Source organism: Scomber scombrus, chromosome 1 (assembly GCF_963691925.1).
Source record: "Scomber scombrus chromosome 1, fScoSco1.1, whole genome shotgun sequence".
Classification (NCBI taxonomy): domain Eukaryota; kingdom Metazoa; phylum Chordata; class Actinopteri; order Scombriformes; family Scombridae; genus Scomber; species Scomber scombrus.
The window spans coordinates 14,884,155-14,906,265 of NC_084970.1; the positions used below are offsets into that span (position 1 = coordinate 14,884,155).

At 38.2% G+C, this 22,111-nt stretch overlaps 1 protein-coding gene across 1 annotated transcript in view; it reads left to right on the forward strand.

Moving 5' to 3' along the window:
* ush2a (Usher syndrome 2A (autosomal recessive, mild)) overlaps positions 1–22,111 on the forward strand; it is a 231,796-nt gene that overhangs the window by 59,862 nt on the left and 149,823 nt on the right. The window contains 11 exon segments of the mRNA XM_062427527.1: positions 1,063–1,243; positions 4,151–4,314; positions 4,520–4,678; positions 4,798–5,026; positions 6,445–6,568; positions 6,766–6,913; positions 8,508–8,789; positions 10,837–11,012; positions 12,094–12,241; positions 18,985–19,091; positions 19,313–19,436. Coding sequence (XP_062283511.1) covers positions 1,063–1,243; positions 4,151–4,314; positions 4,520–4,678; positions 4,798–5,026; positions 6,445–6,568; positions 6,766–6,913; positions 8,508–8,789; positions 10,837–11,012; positions 12,094–12,241; positions 18,985–19,091; positions 19,313–19,436 — 1,842 coding nt within the window.

Below are 22,111 nucleotides of genomic sequence, written 5' to 3' on the forward strand. Positions count from 1 at the left end.
TTTGTGTACATCAGCTCATGAATTTTGTGTGTGTGTATTTGTGGCTAGCGGTAACAGATGTTGTATTGTGTCAGTAATGGAGAAGGACCAACAATCTAGTAAGGTTTACTGTAAACACAATATGAATGGATGTATTGATGGTAAGATGTTAGACAGAAACAAAATACACAAGGCAATAGTTATTATCTCACAAATACCCCCAAAATCCAATAAAGCTAATATTCAGTACTTTTATGTGGTAACATAAATGAACAATGTTTCCAACATGGTTTCATTATTGTTTGTCTTTATCTATATATAACTACATTCCTTCAAACTGTCAATTCATGATACGGTGTACATGGCATTCAGAAATTTCTCTCCAATTGGCTAAATAGAACATCTCATTAGCTTATTAGTTGCCAGGCTTTGAGAAATAAATGAGATTGATTCATATTTACATTTATATTTATTTATATTAGTTTGGAACCTGGAGTGCTTAATGTAACCTCACACAGACGTTTTGACTGATTACAAATAAACTGCAAACAGCTCTCACTGTTGTATATTAGGAGATGCACTGAATAGTTGCCTCAAAATTATACCAGACTGTTCAAAATCCAAATCCAAAACATTTTTCACTATTTAGTATGAGGATTTCTAAGTAGACCATAATAATATTATATAATATTATATAATATTACATAACACATTTGACATTTCAGGGTATGAACCATGTATGTTGGCTTTTTCACAGTTTTGTGCAATTCATAGCAAGTAATTTGAGCCCTATTCATTGGATATAATTATTTTCACTAGAGTAGTATTGTATAGAAAACTGCTACAAATAGTCAACCATATAGAGATCAATCATTTTTTATGCAGCCAAATATAAATGTTGTCAGAATTTATCATGGATTTAACATTTTAAACATATATAGAAGACAGGCAATAACAAAGGAAGAAAGGAAAAGAACAAATCAAAGAAAGAAAAAACTAAGAAAAGAAATTCACATGAAGGTAAAAAAAACCCAAAAAAAATCAAATTCATAATTTTCCTTTATTTTGTTTGTCTCTGTCCAGGCTTCTACCTTTCTCCAGATCAGAGTATTTGTGTGGAGTGTGGCTGCCATCCCATGGGTGCATCACAGCGTGGTTGTGAGAGCCAGAGTGGACAGTGTTTATGTGCCCATCCCTCGGTGGGAGGGAGACGATGTGACCAGTGTCGCGAGATGTTCTTTGGATTCAACCCTGGCCTGGGCAGGTAACCCACATGCTCGCAATGACTGACACACACACACACACACACACACACACACACACACACACACACACACACACACACACACACACACACACACACACACACACACACACACACACACTATCAAAAAACGATAAAATCCATATTTGCTCGTCATACATCTTGTAAAACTTTTTTTCCTGTAATTGCACCACCTGTACATACACACATGCAGCTGCACATGGGAGTACACACACCAGCAGGTGCGGTCTCTGTGAAGACAGTTTACTGATAGGTAGGCAGACATATGACTTACATGAGTTAAGAGCTGCTTTGACCTTTACCGCTCATGTCTCTACCTGCGGGCTATCTTACACACACTGCAATATACACACACACAATTTAAAACACACATGCACAACTCTAACTGTATGTCGTTACTTCCTATGCAATCCCTACACATCCTTCTTAACAGTGTGTCATAGCAGATAGATGGTCCACAAACTGACTAGTGGTTCACTGTGTGTGTGTGTGTGTGTGTGTGTGTGTGTGTGTGTGTGTGTGTGTGTGTGTGTGCGTGTGTGTGCGCGCATGTTAACTGACCTTGCCTGATTGCTGTATTCTCCAGCGTTAAAACATTAAGGATGAGATCCAGCTGTGGCTGAGATCTCTTCACAGTAGAGAGATGGAACGATGGAGTGAGGGTGAGATACAGAGTGATAGTTTAATCATAAACACTGAGGTGCATCGTGGGTTGTTTTTTATCATGTAACTGATATGATAAAGGTTTTTTACCTTTCTACTTTACCAATGTGCCTTTGGGAATTTATTCCCCCTTTTTATAAAGTGTTTTTTTCTTTCTTTCTTTCTGTGAAAGAATGACAAATAAAGTCTTAGGTTATTACTGCTGAATCCTTTTTATGTGCTCATAGTCACTCAGTAATAAGGATTTCTTCATCTAAATATCATCAAGTAATTTGTCCTCCTCCTTCAATCAATAGGTTTTACACAAATTAATTCACACACAAGCACAGGCATGCACACGCATACACACACACACACACACACACACACACACACACACACACACACACACACACACACACACACACACACACACACAACACACAATGTGAGCAGTTGGCTGTGGATGTGGTCCAGTGTCTCTATGTGTCTCCATGGAAAACCAGGTCAGAAAAATGCTGACTGCTAATTCATACATCACAGGGAAATATTATGGTAATTCTGCTGGAGGGATTAAATATTGGCACATACACATATTCAAGTACACGTGCATAATTGTATTATAAAGGATTACATATGTTATGTTCTTATGGTCTAAAACCTAGAATAACACAGTTTGTTAGTGGAAAACCATTTCTAAATGATTACATGACAGAATACAACAGTTTGTTGTTAATTTGCCCGCACACACTGCATCACCTAAAATCATTTTTTTGAGGCTTGTCATCTTTATTAACATGTTATACCTCAATATATACTCACAAAATTCTCTCTGTCACTCTCTCTTTCACACACAAACTGTAGTTTGAGGCTGATGAAAAAAGAGAGAATGGGTGTGATGTTGGTGTTTTCTTTCTCCTTGGGAATGGAGTGAAGGTCGAGTCACTGGCATTTGTGTGTATTTGTACGAGTGTATGTGTATGTGTGTGTGTGTGTGTGTGTGTGTGTGTGTGTGTGTGCGTGCGCGTGTGTGTGAGAGCACCAGTTGACAGGACAAATTTGTGGCTCGTTATGAGGCTTTGGCTTTTCACACAGCAATAAAGTAAGTGTAGCTGAGTGTGAGCATGTATGTACAGTATGTGTAAGAAAAAAAACACACACTAGTGCATATGTGTGTGTGTGTGTGTGTGTGTGTGTGTGTGTGTGTGTGTGTGTGTGTGTGTGTGTGTGTGACAGTAATAGGGTTTATACAGTGTCACTATCTCTGACACTGTAGGGTGTGTAGGTGAGTGTGAGCCAGACATCTTCCAACAAGCAGATTGTGGTGCACATGTAATGTATGTGTGTTTATGCGTGCGTGTGCCTGCGTGTATGTGTGTGTGTAAAGGTGTGAGGTGGCTGGCCGGATGATCACCCACTGCCCAACCCCAGTGAGGGTAACACCACACTGGTGACCCAGACACATACACCATCAGTCGCACACACACACACACACACACACACACACACACACACACACACACACACACACACACACACACACACACACACACACACACACACACACACACACACACACACACACACACTTTGACAACTCTGAGGGGGAATACAGTTTATGTGAAATTAGTTTCACAGCTAAAGGATGGTGGGTGGGATAGACAGTGGTGAGGGTCTCTCTCACAGTGTTAAGGTGAAGACCCAACACCTTTCAGACACACGTACAGCACATAGCCAGTCTTTCAATCTTTCTCAAAGATGCCTGACATCCTGACACTTACATGCAAACCTTTCACTGACTGTCACTGTGATTGCTTATTTGGTGAATCAGTACAATACAGGTGCTGTTACTGTTATATATTTTTGCATTATTGATGTTATCAATAATCTCATTGCAGCATCTCAGGAATTACCATTGGTTTTGGTTGACAGCTAGTATCTGGTAGATTTACAGTATTTAATCAGTTTTACAACTATGTGCAATATCCAACCAAAGAAGTACATTTCTTTGTGACAACATCTGTGTTGTGATTAACTCATCAAAAAATCTTAAGAATGTGTATTAAAAAGGTTTTTCTGTAATGTTTTATATGTAAGTTCGGAGTAAGTGTAAGGCAGCAGAGTTTGTGTAAAAAGGTCTCCGACACGGTTCTGGTAAAGATTTAATGTGTTTTGATGTTTTCAACCAGCTAGGTTGTAGCTGCCAATAAAATTATGGACCTTATTTTTTCTTTGCTTGACCAGATGCCAGCCCTGTGAATGTGACCCAGTGGGCAGTGTCAATGGCTCATGTAACCCAGACTCAGGCGTGTGTGTGTGTAAGCTGCTGGTGACTGGAGACAAATGTGATGTATGTCAACATGGAGCGAGTCATTTGCACGCTGAGAACCCCTATGGCTGCAGTAAAGGTGTGGTTTACATGCTAACACACACACTCATGTTGACTTAACCGTCATAAAAATTCAGTATAACAATGTGCTTATGTAAAATGTAATTAATCCTAAGCAGTCTGATTTTAGGAGTTCTGACTTGTTGTTGTCGGTTTTGATCAATCCGTCTATAAATCACTGTTTATCTCTTTCTATTTTACCCTTTTTGTCTCTGTCTGTGCAGCGCCCTCTCAGCAGCCTGCCCCAGTAGGTTTTGCTCTCAGTTATTCCTCCATTAATCTCTCTTGGCATCCGCCTGACTCTCCAAACTCAGACAGACTCAACTACACACTCATCAGGAATGGACAGTCAGTGCACAGCATCCAGAGTCACTATCCTTTCAGTAAGCAACACACAGATGTTCACACTTCAAAACATTTCTGACTTTTTAAAATGCACATTGAACCAACACCCCTTGTTTCTTGTCACTTAATTTCTTCGACCATACTTCTCTTTCTTAAGGCCCTGAGTCATTTGAGGACACTGGTTTGTCTCCCTACACCAGCTACTCTTACTGGCTTATAACAGCTAATGTGGCCGGTGTGACAATAAGTGCATCTGCCTCATACCAGACTTTAGGAGCACCACCTGAAGCAGACCAGCTCCATTTAAACCTTGTGGGACGAGCGGGTCCAACTAGTGCTATCTTTAACTGGAGTGCAACACGAAATGATACAGGCCCAGTGGAAAGGTAAGGAGGGGATTTGATTGGGGGTTTAGAGGCAAAGCGCACAGGATCCCAGTCAGCAGAGAAGCAGAATTTTACTGCAAGTCAAACTCCAGTCACAAATTCCAACTTGTGGGTCTTGAAAATGAGAGACGATTTGTAGCTGCTCTGCATACCCTATGTGTTGTGCTTTTAACTGATGTTGACTGACAATAGCATTGTAATGAGCAACGTAAGCCATTTGTAGTTTCTGCAGTTTGTCATTTGCTGAGTAAGTGTGTAGCTGCTTACTGGAGCAGGTCATGGGCTGAAGTAAGGACATGGGAGTATAGTAAGATGATAGACACTTTATAGCACGACATTACGGCTTGAGGGCACAGAGTAGAAGTCGTAAAAGAAGCCAACTACGATAAGTGACTTGTTTAAGCCTCTCTTTGGTATACAAATAATTCCAAACCTGCTGAATTATTTAATCCCTTCAAGAGAGATAGAGTAAGATAACTAACAGTGATGTGACACTGAGGTGAAAGGGACTTAGAAAGCTTCAGTTAGGTGGAGCCCCTGATACAATAAATAAAGAAGAGACTGGGAAAGAAAGAGAACAGCAGATGTAGAGTATTCACAGAAAGGAATTGTGGATAGCGGAGGAAATGTCTGGAAAATGTATACTTTGCTGGAAAGATATGAAGAATTTAAGGATGTAGAGTAGAGCCAGACCGATATATCGGTTAACGGATATATTATCGGCCGATAATCCTATCACAGATTTATCGATATCCGCATACATGTTGTCCGATATTTTTAAGTTATATTTATATATATATATATCAAAATCCCAGTGAAGTGTAGTGTTTCAGTCATTTCGTACAATAAATATAGTTAAACTGTAATATACTGTGAAGTGTTTGACATTGCAAAAAATGTGCTTTTTATGCACATATGTAAGATTATCGGCCCATATATTTTAAATCCCAAATATCGTTATCGGCATCTGCCCCAAAAATCCAGTATCGGTCGGGCCTTAATATAATGTATGCAAAGTGGTTGCAGAATTAAGACAGAGAACAGCATGAGAGGGTGAGGGAAGGAAAAACATCTCATTTGCCTCAAAAGCTGTTTCCCTCAGGAGTAATAGAATTTTTAAATGTAGAATGTAGAAGATGTAATGAAGGGGGAAAATATGGATAGTGGAGTTGGGATTGTTAATAGGTGGTGTGATACAATATTAAGGTAGGCAATAAGAATGGGTGGAAATAAAGGATAGATATTGAATGAAAATAATTAGTGAAGTAGGTAGAAGGTAAAGGGAGACACATGGAAAGTGTGTTTCCATATGATTCAAGATGGGATTGTATGTTTTCCTTTAATTGATATGAAAGATGTTGGAAAAATTATGAAAAAAGAATGAATGGAGCTTGAAGTTTTTTTAAAATCTCCCACAGGTTTGTGTTATCCTCCAAAGAGTCATCCAGTGGAGCAAGGCCTGTCATCCACTACACAGGCCTATCTACAGAGACGGTGTTAAGTGGCCTAAAGCCCTTCACCCAATACACTGTCACGCTGGAGGTAGGTGGGACAACTAGACAGCCAGTTTTCAGTTCTCAGTGTATATTTACGTGTGCTATTACATGAAATTATTCTTATTACTTCGAAAAAGGAATACAGCAAGTATGCTTACGCCTGAGTTTTCTTAATCAGTGCACATTTTCCAGCATTTTAGGGTCAACTAAATAAAAATAACAAAATCCTAACCCTCTCTACAGGCATGTTCCTCTGGGGGTTGCACGTCTACCCTCCCTTTGTCTCTTCTGACAGCATCTGCTCCCCCACAAAACCAACCCCCACCTAAGGTTACTGCTACTGGACCACATTCACTGCATGTTTCATGGGACCCTCCCAGTCAGCCAAATGGTAGGATACCAAACATTCACAGGCATATCGTTCATTTTGTGTAACATGAGACTCAAAACAAAAAAAACATGCACAAACACAAATTGTACACATATCAGATTTCCATGCAATTCACAAGTTTAATGCTTTATTAAAAGTAAAATGTAAATGTGTGACATAAAAAATATATAACTTATTAATTTTCATGCCAGAATGAGTAAAAATCAAAAACATAAACATTTTTTAACGAACACTAATAAAACACTTGCCTAGTATCATTTCTCACAGGCTTGTGTCACTCAAGAAGTATGAGGATCACCCCCTCACACACACACACACACACACACACACACACACACACACACACACACACACACACACACACACACACACACACACACACACACACACACACACACACACACACACACACACTCACACAAAACACCCAGAACTCCAACTGCCTTTGGTAAATCCAGAGAGCTTTGTAACGGCTCTAAGGCTCAGTGTCATACAAAGCCCTGTAACCTGGGTTTCTCTTGCTGTGTGTGTCTGTGTGTTTTCCTACCTCTGTTAATCTGTTCCCTTCGCAGTGTCCTACTAAGCCCTGTTATAAAGGTCTCTGTGCTTGTCCTTCCTTTATTTTCTGTGTCATCAGTTCATTATTTAAAGAACTGTTTTCCCTCAACCAGTGTGCTCACAGCCAGACTCAACTGTAATCCCAGTCTTGACCTGCCTGACCTTTTCTCATCTGCCTTCAACTTTTCGGGACCCTTTTCCTGATTTTTACATTTCCTTCTTCTCCACAATGCCTTTAACTTGCCAGAAGTCATTTTATTCAATTTTCTCTTAAGATATACAATAATATATTGTAGTATCTAATGGAAAGGAATAAAGAAAGGGGAAGGTATAGAGACTGGACTTGGGCCTAACAAAGGTTCCACTTTAAGCTGCTCCATTTTGATATATTTGTATTTAATACTCATAACAATATTTGGACACTCATTTATTCCATAGTGGGTCTGTAAGTCTCCTATTGTAATGTGGCTCTGCTCTGTCCTCATTCTAACCCAGCTCTGTCTTTTTCCTATGAACAAGTGGAAAAGAGCATGTGAGATTAGAACAAAAGCCTGGTTTCCACCAGAGAGCCAAACAGGGCTAGCCAGGACTTAGTCATTATCAGCCTGTTTTCTATGAGTGAGCCAAACACTGGCCAGGGCTTTCTCATTATTTGTGATGTTTGATTTTCCTCAAAACAACATTACTGTATTATAAACATTTTTACCAATTTTTGCATCCTGTTGCCAGTAGAGATGAGTATTAAGCAGGGCTACAGTTTCAAATACACACTTGATGCTTTGATTCTTTTATCATAAACAGACTGAATTGGCACTGGGATGCTAATTCAGTAAAAAGAGTTTAGCTAGCGTAAAGAAGAACATTGTGTTGCAATGTTGACCTAACAATTCATGTAGCTACTGTGCTTGCGCCCCTCATATAATTTCACAAATAACACTTTACTGAGGGAGGACGTTTTGTTGCTGCAGCAATATTAATCTCTTGCACACACCTCTTTTTTTTTTTTTTTTTTATAACTGTTTTGCTCTCTATACAGGCGTTATCACAAGGTATGAGGTCTTTTTACGTGGACCGATGGAACCACTTAACTTTTCAAGTCCTGCTGTTGAAAAGAGAGTCTTCTTCAGCATTGGTTGGCTGGATTCAAGTGTTTCCCCCGAAGCACAACTAACCAACGAGAGCAAGGACTTGGCCCCTGAGAGCAGTACCATTGTAGCAGGTCTGCAGGCCTTTTCCACCTATCATCTGAAAGTTGTAAGCATCAATATGGCAGGGAGTGTCACATCAGGGTGGACAACTGCACGCACAATGGAAGGAGGTTTGTATAGAGACATATCAAACCTACATTATTGTTTTTAAACTGAATGCAGTTTAGTTTTCAAAATTCAGTCTTTGTAGTTAGCAGGTAGTCCGGCTATGCTGTTTTTTTAATTACGGTCTTGCTGACAGTTAAGAGGTTTTCCAATGGGATAAATCATTGTTATTTCTTTTACTTCATCTAACGGATCTCCTAAAATATAAAGTAAATGGGATTTTTTACACATGAAGTTAAAGACAATTATGTTGTCTGCAAACTGACTGAAATTTGCAAGATTCCGAAAGTTTTGCAAGGTTTTGTCCTTTTCAGTGTGTGGACAACCTCTCTTTTTTTCTTTGCTTGTTATTTTTTGTCCTGTACCCAATTAGGGTCGGGTGTACACACTATCCACCTTTTTAGCTTTACACAACAGCTTATGGCCTTACCTAAATAAGGCCATGGAGTAAAGTTGGTAGGTTGGTGACAAAGTAGATACAAAGGTTGGTAGAAGAATCAGACAAATCAGAAAATGACTGAGTTAGAAATGTTACTGTAACCTTAATGTTTATATCTGATTGCAATGGGAGAGTTTTCAACCAAAATGGCTTGTGAATGCAGTGGTGTTCCAGTTAACATGGAGGTATCCTTTCCTCAAGCAAAGATCAAGCATAAGAAATGGTAAAATGTAAATGTAATGACAGAAATCCTACATCTGAACCATCAAAATGGAATAAGTGATTTTGGGTCCACCAGAGAATCTTTCTGATGGATGTAATAAAAATCGAATGTTTTTTTTAAAAAAATTTTAAATTTTTTTTTAAACACAGCCTTCTGTCAGGAGGAATGTAGTAGAGAAAGAAAGAAGGAAAGGAAGGAGAAAATAAAAAGTGTGTGTGGGGGGGAGGGGAAACTCATTAAGGTATTTGAATTTCAAAGAGATGATATGGCTCATTAAGACTAAACGATTGCCTCCAACATCACTGTAAGCTATGTGTCTGGATAACAAGCATATGATAACACCATTTTAAACGTGGAGTGTCTGTCAGTGTTTGTGCGCGTACACGTGCTGCGTTAGAAAGACAGAATATGACCGTGGATATGTCTCCCATGAATCACATTTCACAGCGTATTTCACAGCTAGATGCCATCAACAGCAGAATAAAAGAATCCTTCTCTCTAATCTGTCATGTAATAGTGGCTATCACAACCGTAGAATTATAGAATACTTAAATCCATTAAATCCACATAATATCCACCAAGTCTCCATTTCTAATGCATGCGTCTGTGTATAAATTTGTGTTTTGTCTTTAATTTACTTACTGTAAAAGGTTCATTTTTAAGACTAACCAAAAATATTAAGGAAACAACAACAGAGTTTAGTAAAGCTTACATCTCGGAGTTATGTAAGTGTCAGATATTAGCGTCAGGCAAGAGAAAATGCATTGTTTTGTGTTGTGTTTGACAGTCCAAATCTGAAATTAATTAGTAGATGCTAAATTTTAGATAGAATCCAGCTTTGTTTATCATAGCCCTATAAATAGCTTATGGTCGGTTGGTAGGTATATAATATAAGGTTTTAAAATCATGGTAAAATAAGCTGTATTCTCTGCACTGAAATGCTGGGGGCGTGTCTGCTGAAGGCACTGAAAATACAGCCCAACTGAACAGCCTCTGAGTTGCTCATACCAAACTTTCACATAAGAATACAACATTTAAAAAAGCTGATATTTTTGGTGGTATTTTTCATGCTCAGCAGGATCCAGTTATTAGAAATGAATGCAACGCTAAGCTAATTTGCTAACCTACCTCTGGGCTAATTTAGCTACACTAGCCTAGGCTTGGCGCCTAAAATACCTAATAAAATACCTTGTTCTGTTATTATAAAATTACCAGTTATATAAAGTTGCTTATTTGGATAATTTAGCTTGCTTCCAGTCCTCAAAATATTATAATAAATACTACATAATAATTTACTTAATTTAAACAGTATTAGCTTATTTAATATATGCGACTCACAGTATGTGACCTAATAAGTTTAAAGATAAACTATGTGTAACTGTGCTTTCAGTTCCAGAGTTCATGGCTCCTCCAGAAGTGTCTGCATTTTCATCCAACAGTCTCAAGGTTACCTGGAGCTCTGCTGAACGTGACGGGGTCATTGCCAGAGGAAAGGTCACGGAATATAGAGTCAACTTGCTCACTGAGCAGACCAACAATCCCTATGCCCCTCCTGTTGTTAGTCAGGTTAGACACACACATATTCTGATGCACTTGCACACAATGAGTAGGACAGCTGAAAGACCTTTAAGCTTTGCCACAACCACCAGTTGACAAAAAAATTGCACCCATAGTCACACTGCCAAAGAGATTGTTAGATGTCAAGGTAGAAAGGTTGTATTTTATAGTGATTTGTGTTTTTTGTTCAGGTAAATGTTGGATTAGTTCCTCCTCAGAACAACATCTTTGTTCACATAGGATCCACAAAGGTTGACTCTTTTGTGTGTTCAGACAGAACACAAAGCAAATAATTGAAAGACATGATTAGATGTGAATTTGCCTGGTCGGTGTGCAATGACTTAAAGATGTTTCCATGTAAGTTGAAAATGTTTCAGCTTGTGCGAGAATTTGGCTTTATGAATGTATACATAGCTGAGAGGAAAAAGGACAGAATTGGGAGTTCACTCTTGTGTTTTTTCAGAGGCTGAGCTCAGCACAGACACTCTCCCCCACACATGGTCAGTCTGTCCATTGTTAGCTATTTTACAGCTAATGTCTGTACAGTTGGTACATTGGCTGTTTGGGGCGAACAGAACCAGCAGTCAAATCTGTGCAAATAATGGGTGAAAAAGCACTTCACTTTCTGTCTGAATACATATCTTGAAGTATAAATATGTGTTCAGAGAGAAGGAATAAGCCATGGAAATCGACTGTATTCACAATGTGAACTTTATAGAAACAATACTAATGGTTCTTTGTGTGTGTAGAAAATACTCTGACCAGCAGAAGCACTCAAGTTTTATTTAAATATGTGATTGAACCAAACACTTTGGTAATTGGTAAGACAGTGTGTTGTATAACAGGCACTCTTAAAGCATCGCACCAATATCTCAACAGATGAAGTTGAAAATTGTTTCAGAATTGAGTGTGAGTTGTCATGTTAGTATTTACTGCATGCACCATCAGTGTGGCCCACAGTATACAACTGATATGTCGCTCTCATGTGTTTCTTTACTCTTTTCATCCATAGTTTTATTTTCCCCAATTAAATAAAACATGCCACCTTTTAAACAAGGTTTGAATTCAGTTTTCATTTTTTCTTTGGCAGGTCTTGCACAGATCGGGACCATTGTCACAGCCTGTGTATTTGGTTAAAGGACTGAAGCCTTACCATGTGTACAACTTTACTGTTACTGTCTGCACAAAGACCGGCTGCATTACCAGTCTGCCAATCTCAGGACAGACCCTACCAGCAGGTAAGACCAAAAGATAAGCATGTAGTCACACATGGTTGTAAACATTGTCTTCTACTTTTCTAAATGGATTCACAAATGCCAGAAATATTTTTTCAGTAATAATGTTGGTCAATAATGTCATGTCGATGGAACAAAAAATGTGGAATGCAACCGCGAGGAGAGTGCAGCACCCAGCTGTCTACAGCACAAGTGCTTGAGTTATCTTGTAGTTCATCATCGTTTTGGATTTAGTAACTTCAATGTAATAGGACCAACTTACCAAAACATACTGCAGCACTTTACAAAAACTAAACACAACTTCCATTTAACCAAACTGGTCTGTGGTTTATTATATTTCAAAAGCCCTGCTTGCAAACAGCATTATGGATTGCAATGACTTTCTCCAGTGCAAGTGGTGCAGCAGAGTCTTCTGTCTTCATTTGCCTATCACTCCGTTACACACACACCAACTTCTGTTATTACAAAAAACATTTGGCCAGTGATTTAGGTCAGCACACTTTCATTTAATTATTCATATACAGGTAGAAGACTGTAAGATACTCCCAATTTACTTTCTGTTCACCAGCCAGTGACCTTCATCAAGACCATTTGGGTTGCCAGTTATGTTTCATATTACAGTTTGGTAAAATTAAGGACAGGAGTAAATGGTTTGGCACACAGTGCACTGGAGTGAGAGCCTACTGTAAATATATATATACTTTTCTATTTATTAAATCAAGAATCAGTTTTGAATCAAGAATCAAATCATGAAATCAAGCATTGCACAACAACAGTAAGCAGACCTGTAGAAAAGAAGTTAAAAGAAGCCAAAAATAATTTGCCAGTATGTTGTCTGTTTCAAGGATAAGAACAATTCAGTTTCATGCTGTGTGTATTCATTCTCAGTACTGAATGTTATGTCCAAATCACAGACATGAATCATTAAGATGTGTGATACTCTCTTCATAACAGCGACAACACAAGCCACTGACATATGCACACACACAGAAGCACAAGTGCACAGTCAGTCATTGGGCACATGACTGGCGACAGCATTGGTTGTGTTAACCAGAGGGGATATTCATGGTGCTCGGCAGTAAAAACAATTTACTGTTAATTACAAGGAGAAAAATGTGGTGTAGCACACACTTCCTGCTGGCCGTGAATCAAGCACACACTGAGTTACAGAAAAAACCCACACGAGATTTCTCTCTCTCTCTCTCTCTGTCCTTTAGATTTATAACCATTATGGAAGTGGGATGAATTAGCTGTGTTTAATAACTCAGACACAAATCTCTAGGACTGAGATGAGCACTAATTGATCAGTGCAGGATGACACACGCACACACACACACACACACACACACACACACACACACACACACACACACACACACACGCACAGTTTTTCATTCGTTGTCATTTGTCTGTTTCTCTCTGGCAGTCTGTAGCTTTCTCGCTTTTTCACTCAATCCATTCGTCTCTCGTATCTCAACCAGGCTCTTCCACTTAAACACAAATAGCACATGGCAGCAGAGAAACATGAATCATTCTGAGATACATATTGCACACACACTTGACCCTCCAACACACTTTTCCATCTGTTCACTCATGGACTCTATTCTTGCTGCTCATTTTATGGTTTTTCTGTTTTGTTTTTGTTTTGTTTATCCTTTTAGGTGAATAGACATTGGGTGTGCTGGGTGGTTGAGAGAAAAAAAACCTTTCATCTATAAATACTTGCTCAGGGATTTGAGCTTTTGAACATACTCTAAACAGCTACATCTGTTGACATAGCAAATATTTTCATTTTACACAATTCTCAAAAAGTCCTTCCTTGTGTTTATTGTGATGAATTATCCTTCATATTGTAATCGGTGGACTTTTTAAATGTATTTTTAATGGCTACATCTGTTGACACAGCGACAATGTTTATTTCAAGTGATTCCAAAGACTTCTCTTGACTGTAATACAGTACGCTACAATATGGCTTATTGTACCCAGTTGACTTTTTGAATGTATTTTTAACAGCCACATCTGTTGCAGACATTTTGTTTCATCCAACGCCAAAGATGTCCCTTGTTTCAACTATAAGAAATGATAATGGCATATGCCATCTCAAAACAATTTGCATAGCATGTGCTACTCCATTGGGTGTTGAGCTTCTGTTGAAGCTCCACACCTCTTATCACTTTTTCTCATTCAGTTTAAAACTATCATCTCAAGAGTTCAGAGAAAATGTTTAAAAAATAATTTTTAAAGCATAATCTAAGAGGTATTGGTCGATGCATACCCACTTAGTGTTGTATTTAAGCTGTTTTATCTCATCACCAATAAAATGGATGTAACCTATAAACAGTAGAGAACAGATACATTGTAATCATAAGATAAAAGGAAACTCTTAAAAGCTGTTGCCTTACTTTTTATTGTTTATTTTTGTTACCATTTATGTAACCATTTATAAGCACTGTACAAGGTTATTTGTACATCCAGTACATTTTATGCAGATTTTAATAGGTTTCAAAGCACCATAGTTTTTTGCATGTTCTTGCGCATTTACTATTTTACACGACTGCCAAACATTATGTGGATTTCTGCCCTTATAGACATATTTAAAACTTAAATATCTTCACCTGAATATGTCTGTTCTTCTAATTCAAGTCAATTTATTGACAGCAAAATCAAAAGTTTGACAGCATGTTTACCTAGGTTTAAATTTAGATTACTTACCTTATTTGTTCTAAAACAATCTATATTGCTGAAGAGCTGAATGAATTCCTGTAATCCTGTTATTTTTCTCCTCCTAACAAATTGTAACCTCTTTGCCCCCCCCCCCAACTAAAAAACTCCTGCATGACTTGTCCAAAAACATCTGTCTTAAACTTTTTAAATTGTATTTTACAGAAATTAAATTAAAATTGTTATGTCTCCTGAATGAAACTCTGTTTGTAGATAAAATTATACTCACATCATGGAGCTCCTGGTAAGGTGTGCTTTAGCATGGTACTGATGCGCTGATAAATCTACCACACATAAGGGTGGGCCATTAGAGCCAGCTACCATCTGTTGTAAGTGAGCAGGCAGCATCTGCGAAACCACTGGAGTTACACCAAAGCACATGACCAAACATTAATGCACACACTGAGGCAGACATAACAACACAAGCAAAGAGCGCTCTGTCCATGTGTGTTGACGCTTTTGCAATTGTTTCTGTGTGTGTCTTCCCACAAAGTTATCGATCACGACGTAAAGTGAGTGGCTAATCAGGGGCTGATGGGGATGTTTAATGTATCCTACATCCATAAAGGCTTGTTCTACAAGACAGACACACACAGAGACATACACACATACACACTTACACTGTAACACCACTCAACAGAACAGGAACTTTATTGATTTACGCATAATTGGCCTGAGGCCCTTCTTGAGGAGAGAAATATGCATGGCAAGGGATCGCCATGTCAATAAGTAGTGTGCTTGTGTGCGTGGTGTAACTGTACGCTAAGAGCCTGTTAAGACATGTCAGTCGCTGTAAAAACAGAAAACACACACACACATGCACAATTGCTCCTGGGAGCTGGCCCATGATTTAGCTGCTTCATTACCATGTAGGCAGCTAAAATTAACCTTTCTGGTGGACTGTTAACCTTGTGTGTGTGCGTGGGAGTGTATGTACATGTGTGTTTGATAAGGCAAGTGACTTTCCTCAAACTGAATGTGTCATAGTGTTAAGTACATTACAGTGAATTAACAAGCAGAAAAATACAGGACAGCACATTAGATTCCCACCAGTTACTAAGCCTGAATTCAGACTGACTTTAGCTTTGTGTAGAAAAAATCTTAATTCTTAATTATTAGAATGGGGATAGTCAAGCAGATCAATGCTCTGATACTCTAATGCTGAAGGCACTGGGAAGAAAAACAAAGGGACATTATGGGGCCAGAACAGCATCAGTTACATTTTTGCATCAAATGTAAAATTTGGCATCAAAAACAAAAACCTGAACCGAAAACGGAAACATAGGTATTAAAACACTTGTACTGGAAAAAGTTGTATTGGCACTGAAAAAACCCCCAATTATCTTATTTTATTACGACATTTTTTGCATTATGATGTGTGTTGTGATCAGTCATTGGATCGTGTTCTCCCATGGAATACGACAAGCGTTTACTTCATCTCAGGGACCAAACTGCTCATTGCTGAGGTGACCGGCTAGTCTCACCCGGCTTCTCTGAAAATGTCGGAACAGATTTCCAAATAGGCGTAATTTGGATAACTGACCTAAAGCACATTGCCCACCCACTTTTTTCTGTCTGAATGTTCACTAAGGAGGAGAGCTGTCTTTTATGACACCACACACCCACAAACGCATAGACACACTATCTATTACACTACATCCCTGTATCTTGGTAAAACTGCCAAAGTTATTTTCCTCATTAACTTTGAATTTAATTCAGTCTTCTGTCTACTGCGATGAATAGAACACTGACTGAATGTTCATCAATTTTGATTGTGACTGCAGACTTATCTATAGAGCCTGTTTATGGCAACTGATTTTGAAGTCCTGATATCATATTACTACAGGTGTCAATGTTATATCATTGCAGCCCTGTAATGTGATGAATAATAAAGAAGAAATATGTTGACATGAAGTTGGATGCCAAAAGTCATCTTGGTAAACCAACAGGTGATATTACACTCGTGAGTAAATGTCTCCTGAGCAACTTTCCTAAAGACAACAGGCAGCTGTTGGAGTGTAATAAAACATGATTTTGTTGATTTTGGCAACATTTAAACTTGGAATTTGCTTAGATTATAGATTAAATGAGATTATAATTCACTTGTTATTCTCATTGTATCTAAATAAATTTGAGAAACTTGGTGAATATTCATTATTTCCCACTGAAGATTAAATATGTTCATAAGAGGTGGTCTTGCATGAGGCCACACTGAATAAATTCTAGTAGGAAGAACATGCACTTTGATTTTGACTGTTAAAATGACAATATTCTCATCAACTTTAGTAACATTAAAGAATGGGAATAGGAGTAACCTGCAAAAAAGAAGACACATTATTTTTTCTCTGTAGTTTTGAACAAGTCTAGTCTAATATTTCGTTGTGTTGTAAGGCAGCCTCTATGGTCTGGCTCTGAGAGCATGGCAAATAAGTTTAACTACCTGGATGGTAACTGATGTCAAGTGCCATCCTTGGTGACAATAGAGCTCTACAAGGGTGAGTGAATCAGTTATAATGCCCTCAGTAACAATTGCAGTCTCAGAGTCAGACAACACCCATAGACATACCAGTTCACTGAACCAGCAGAGCGTGGTCCATTTTACCACTGGGTCCTCGTCAGAAACCCAGGAAGCCTGGCTTGCCCTCTCATGTAATAAGCTGCCTTGTGTTGCCTTATGTACAGATACTGTAAGGCATAGTTTTACACGAGATAAACAGGCAGCTCTCTTACAGACTGTCTTGTGCAGCAACTTCCATTTTTTATAGACTTGATGACATATCCACTTCTATACTTTGATCATACAGTCAACCAGCACATTGTTTGAGTTGTCATCTACTGTACATGCTTATTTAGTAACCATCTGCCCTTAATACACACAAACACACACAAACAGGCCTTGGTTGAACATTAAAAAAACATTCTCTTTCCAGCATGTATGTGTGTATGTGTATGTAGCACAGACAGTGCTCTAAATGTACCCATTGCTCAATTTCAATAGACTGGTAAGCTATCAAGCTTACCAGTCACAAGCTGTCCACTTCCCTTTTAAGAGCTCTATTAGAACTCACACTAAAGATGGTTGTGTCCGTGTCACTGAGGCCTAATTTACTCCTAGCGCAGACCTTTTAGACCATTACAGAAATACACACACGCACACAGAAACAAGAAGAAAAAAGATTGGAATGACACTTAATGCATGCACATCTTTCCCATGTGTACACCGTTCCCTCACTTGTGATGTTTCTTCCGCCATTCTTATATATCTCCTCACCATATCAGCCAATTGGAAGTTGATTTATTTATAAAACATATTGAAGCTGCTTATCCAGTAGCTCCTAGTATGTTTCAAAGGGACATTTAATTAATTGTCTAAAGTGAAAGAAGGAAATTAAATTGACCCTCCTGTTAAATGAAAATGGGACATTTGGAAATACAGTAGGTATGAGAGAAATTGGTTCAAGGCATGTTTCTACTGAAAATAACAAAAATAACAAGACCACAAAATTATAATGTAATGTAAATCAATCAAAATTAGGCCAGGGTCACTAAGGTTTTTGGACCTGTTTTTATGTGCAAATGTGTGAATATGACACAAACACATGCTGTATATTTATCAAACAGTCAAACCAGGCTGAAGTTGCAGTTTATGTTTCATTTGTGCAGGTGCAATGTGTACCTCTCTCCTCATTGCATATGCATTTATGAGATGATCTCACAAATAGTAGGAGGAGTCATGTTAACAGAGGTTTTTTATATATTATTTTCCACTGGATTTACTTAGATCACACAATTTGTGACAGCCAGTTTTACAGGAAAACTCAGGCGTAATCATAGTGCGGATGGGATTTACATTCAACGTGTCTGAAGGACAATACAAGGCACAGTCCAGTAGTAGTGTCAGTAAATCAGATACTGAATACACACAGATTGTGGCAAGAGACAAGAAAATAAAACTGTGTTATTAAGATTTAAAAATAGTTCTTGTTTGCATTTCTTGTCATCTTCTTTTTTGCCTCTCTTCACAGCTCCAACAGGACTGTCCCCACCTCGATTACATCAAGTAAATGAAACCACCATTCACATAGATTGGGATCCCCCTGCCCAACTCAATGGACCACACCCATTATACCAGGTCTGTAAGGTGTAGCATTTTTCTTAATTTCATGTGCACGCAACAGCATTTGTGCACACACACCACCTAGGCTACAAAAAACGTGATTTAATAGTTCGCAGTTGAACACTGTATGAATTCAGCATGTGGTTATATACTAATTGTAATGACTATAATAAGTAGTCATTTTGTTACAGAAATAACAATTTCACAATCCTACATTTAAAAAAAAAAAAATCTAGGTGGAGAGGACAGATGTGTCTCTTTCTGACCCACAAGGTCCTTTTGTCAGAGGAACCAGGTTCCCAGGAAACAGTTATTATCAGTTTCCCAGTGACACCCTTCCTGTCAACAGTGACTTCACAGGTAAGAAAGCCTGTCTAGATACATGCACATGTCTGTGTGTGCACCAGATAATGCGCTGTATGTCTTTGCTGCTATATACATGCGAGTATGTGTGCACACGCATTCATACATACAAGTCTTTCTTTGTTGGTTTTACTGTTGTTGTTTTGTTTTTTTATGTTGTTCAGTGATTGCACTACACTGTGTGAGTCTAGAATGACTTCTCCAGTCATCTTAAAGGACAATTATCTTTCTGTTTATCAGCATCATTAGAGGGTTGAGCTGCACAGCCAAACATGTTCTGCTTCATCTGAGAACATCACCCAGTCTGACGCTCATAATTAATGACTGCTGATACTAATCAGTGGGATTTGAGCAGGAAAAGCTCTTCAATGCCACTTGAGATTACTTCACTGTCCTGCATAAACCTTGTGTTTGTTGTTTGAATTTAAAAGTTTAAAAGTTTCATGGGGGGATAACATTTTTCCAAGGCAAAACTGTACGATAACAGTTTTAACATGAATTTATGTCTGCGAGTTAAAAAGTCTTCTAAAACTGGTGACAAATTTCTTACTTAATGCAGATAAAAAATTATTTATCTGTAATCCTTATGTGACTGCAATAGATTGCTAACAAAGCTCACTGTGTTGGTCAATATATCCAAATATGTTTGCCACACAGAAACAGAGGATTCATGTACTGTTCATTTTACATCTGGGGTATTAGGAGCCCAAACAGTATGCCGGTGTCCACATACCAAAGACAGTATTTGAAGAAGGCCTTTTTATTTCGGTAAACTTTGGTTTACTTTAAATGGGAAAGCAGGTGAGTTTACAAAGTAGGGAAATGAGAGGCAACAAAATGGAGGGATCGGAGTAATTACTTCCATGAAACACTACAACCAGTTTGCTTTAATGAAGAATTGACAACAGTTTTAAAGTATACACACACACACACACACACACACACACACACACACACACACACACACACACACACACACACACACACACACACACACACACACACACACACACACACACACACACACACACACACACACACATTGAAACAGAACATACAGTATGAAGCAATCATTTTAGTTAATAATGATCCCAGATCAGATATTTAGTTATATTGATATCACATCCACAACTTCCTCTTTATCCTCTGCAGGTGTACTTCCATAATATGTCAGTGATCACTTTGCACAGTGTTTTATTCCAACCTTCTTTTTCTTTCTTTTTTATTGATCCCGAATCAGCAAATGATCATTTTTTGATCTCATCCATGCTCCTTTCTCTCAAAGAAAAATAGATCTCTCTGAGTACAGCCAAGATAGATAATGATTTTTGTTATTGAGGGGTGCCTCTCATCTCTTCTACTCTCCTTCTTCATAAAGGGTAATGGATCAGACAATCACTTTCAGACCGGATCTATTCTGGACCATCAATGTGTCGGCAGTCCTCAAAACCATCGCCCTTTTACAACCATCAATACTAATAGCATCATCTACAGACAATTATTCCCATCGAAGCGCACGGAACAGCGAACAAATCAAAGCCAAATTGGATTATGAATGTAATGCAGTGTAATGCCCCCTCGAGAGTCAATTGATCACAGAGGAGAGACTCGTCAATCGTTGATGTCTTGTGGAGACCTAGTAACTCTGGCAATGACAACTGTAAAATTGTAATATTTGTATAATCTTTTTTGGTATAGTTTAGTATCTTAAGACATCATTTTAAAACCTGCATTGCTTAGAAATGAGGTTCTTTTAAATCGTTTTTTTTTTTAAACTTATGAGGTTTTTATTTCAGTGGTAGCATTGATGCTCAGACCATCCTGATGGGCTCTCTGCAGGAAACAGCAGATCATCATTTTTCCTTGTCAACATTATGCACCATTCTTGGAATATTAATACTTTTTTGTTTTCCATAAATTGTTCATTCACGTTCTTACTCCAGGCTTTCTCATTTCTAAACATGTGAATTAAGGGCACATCTTTGAGAAGGGTCAATACTTAATATGTTAAATCTTAGTTAAGATCAAAGTTGTTTACCATGTAAAATCACATATTTGCCCTTTCACCTTTAATTTAATGGCCACTTTACTAAAATTATTTTTGGCCAAATAGGTTGTTTTCCTTATGGGATTATTGTTATAGGAGGGCATTTTCCAATAAATGATAAGTCTGTTCACTTGTGATTAATGATGCTTCTTAATGCTGAATGAATTTAGGGTACTTAAGGTCAATATTTACCACACTGAGTCTTACTTTAGATAAAACAGGTTTATAACCATATGCAATCAGTGCAGTAATATGAATACCTAGTGCTTGTTTCCATAAATGCATGTTAGTCCATTCATCTTATCTATGATGTCCCTACTACTTAAAAGTCCTACAATGTGACTTCCTACTCTCCTTGTTCATCTTTGAATTAAGGAATATGTGCATCTCAGTTAAGAATGCGTCAGTCTTTGGAAAAATAATGTACTTAAATGGATACTGGTTCAAAACTGATTATCTAGTCCTCTCTCCTCATTTGTAATTCTTCAGTATTTGAGCCTGAAATGGGCTGATTGAAATGAGGATGATGGCCTGCTCATATTTCCATTAATCCAGATGTATTTCTTCAACCCACAGTAAATGAAGAGAGATGAAACATCACAAACAGTTTATAAAAAAGAAGGGA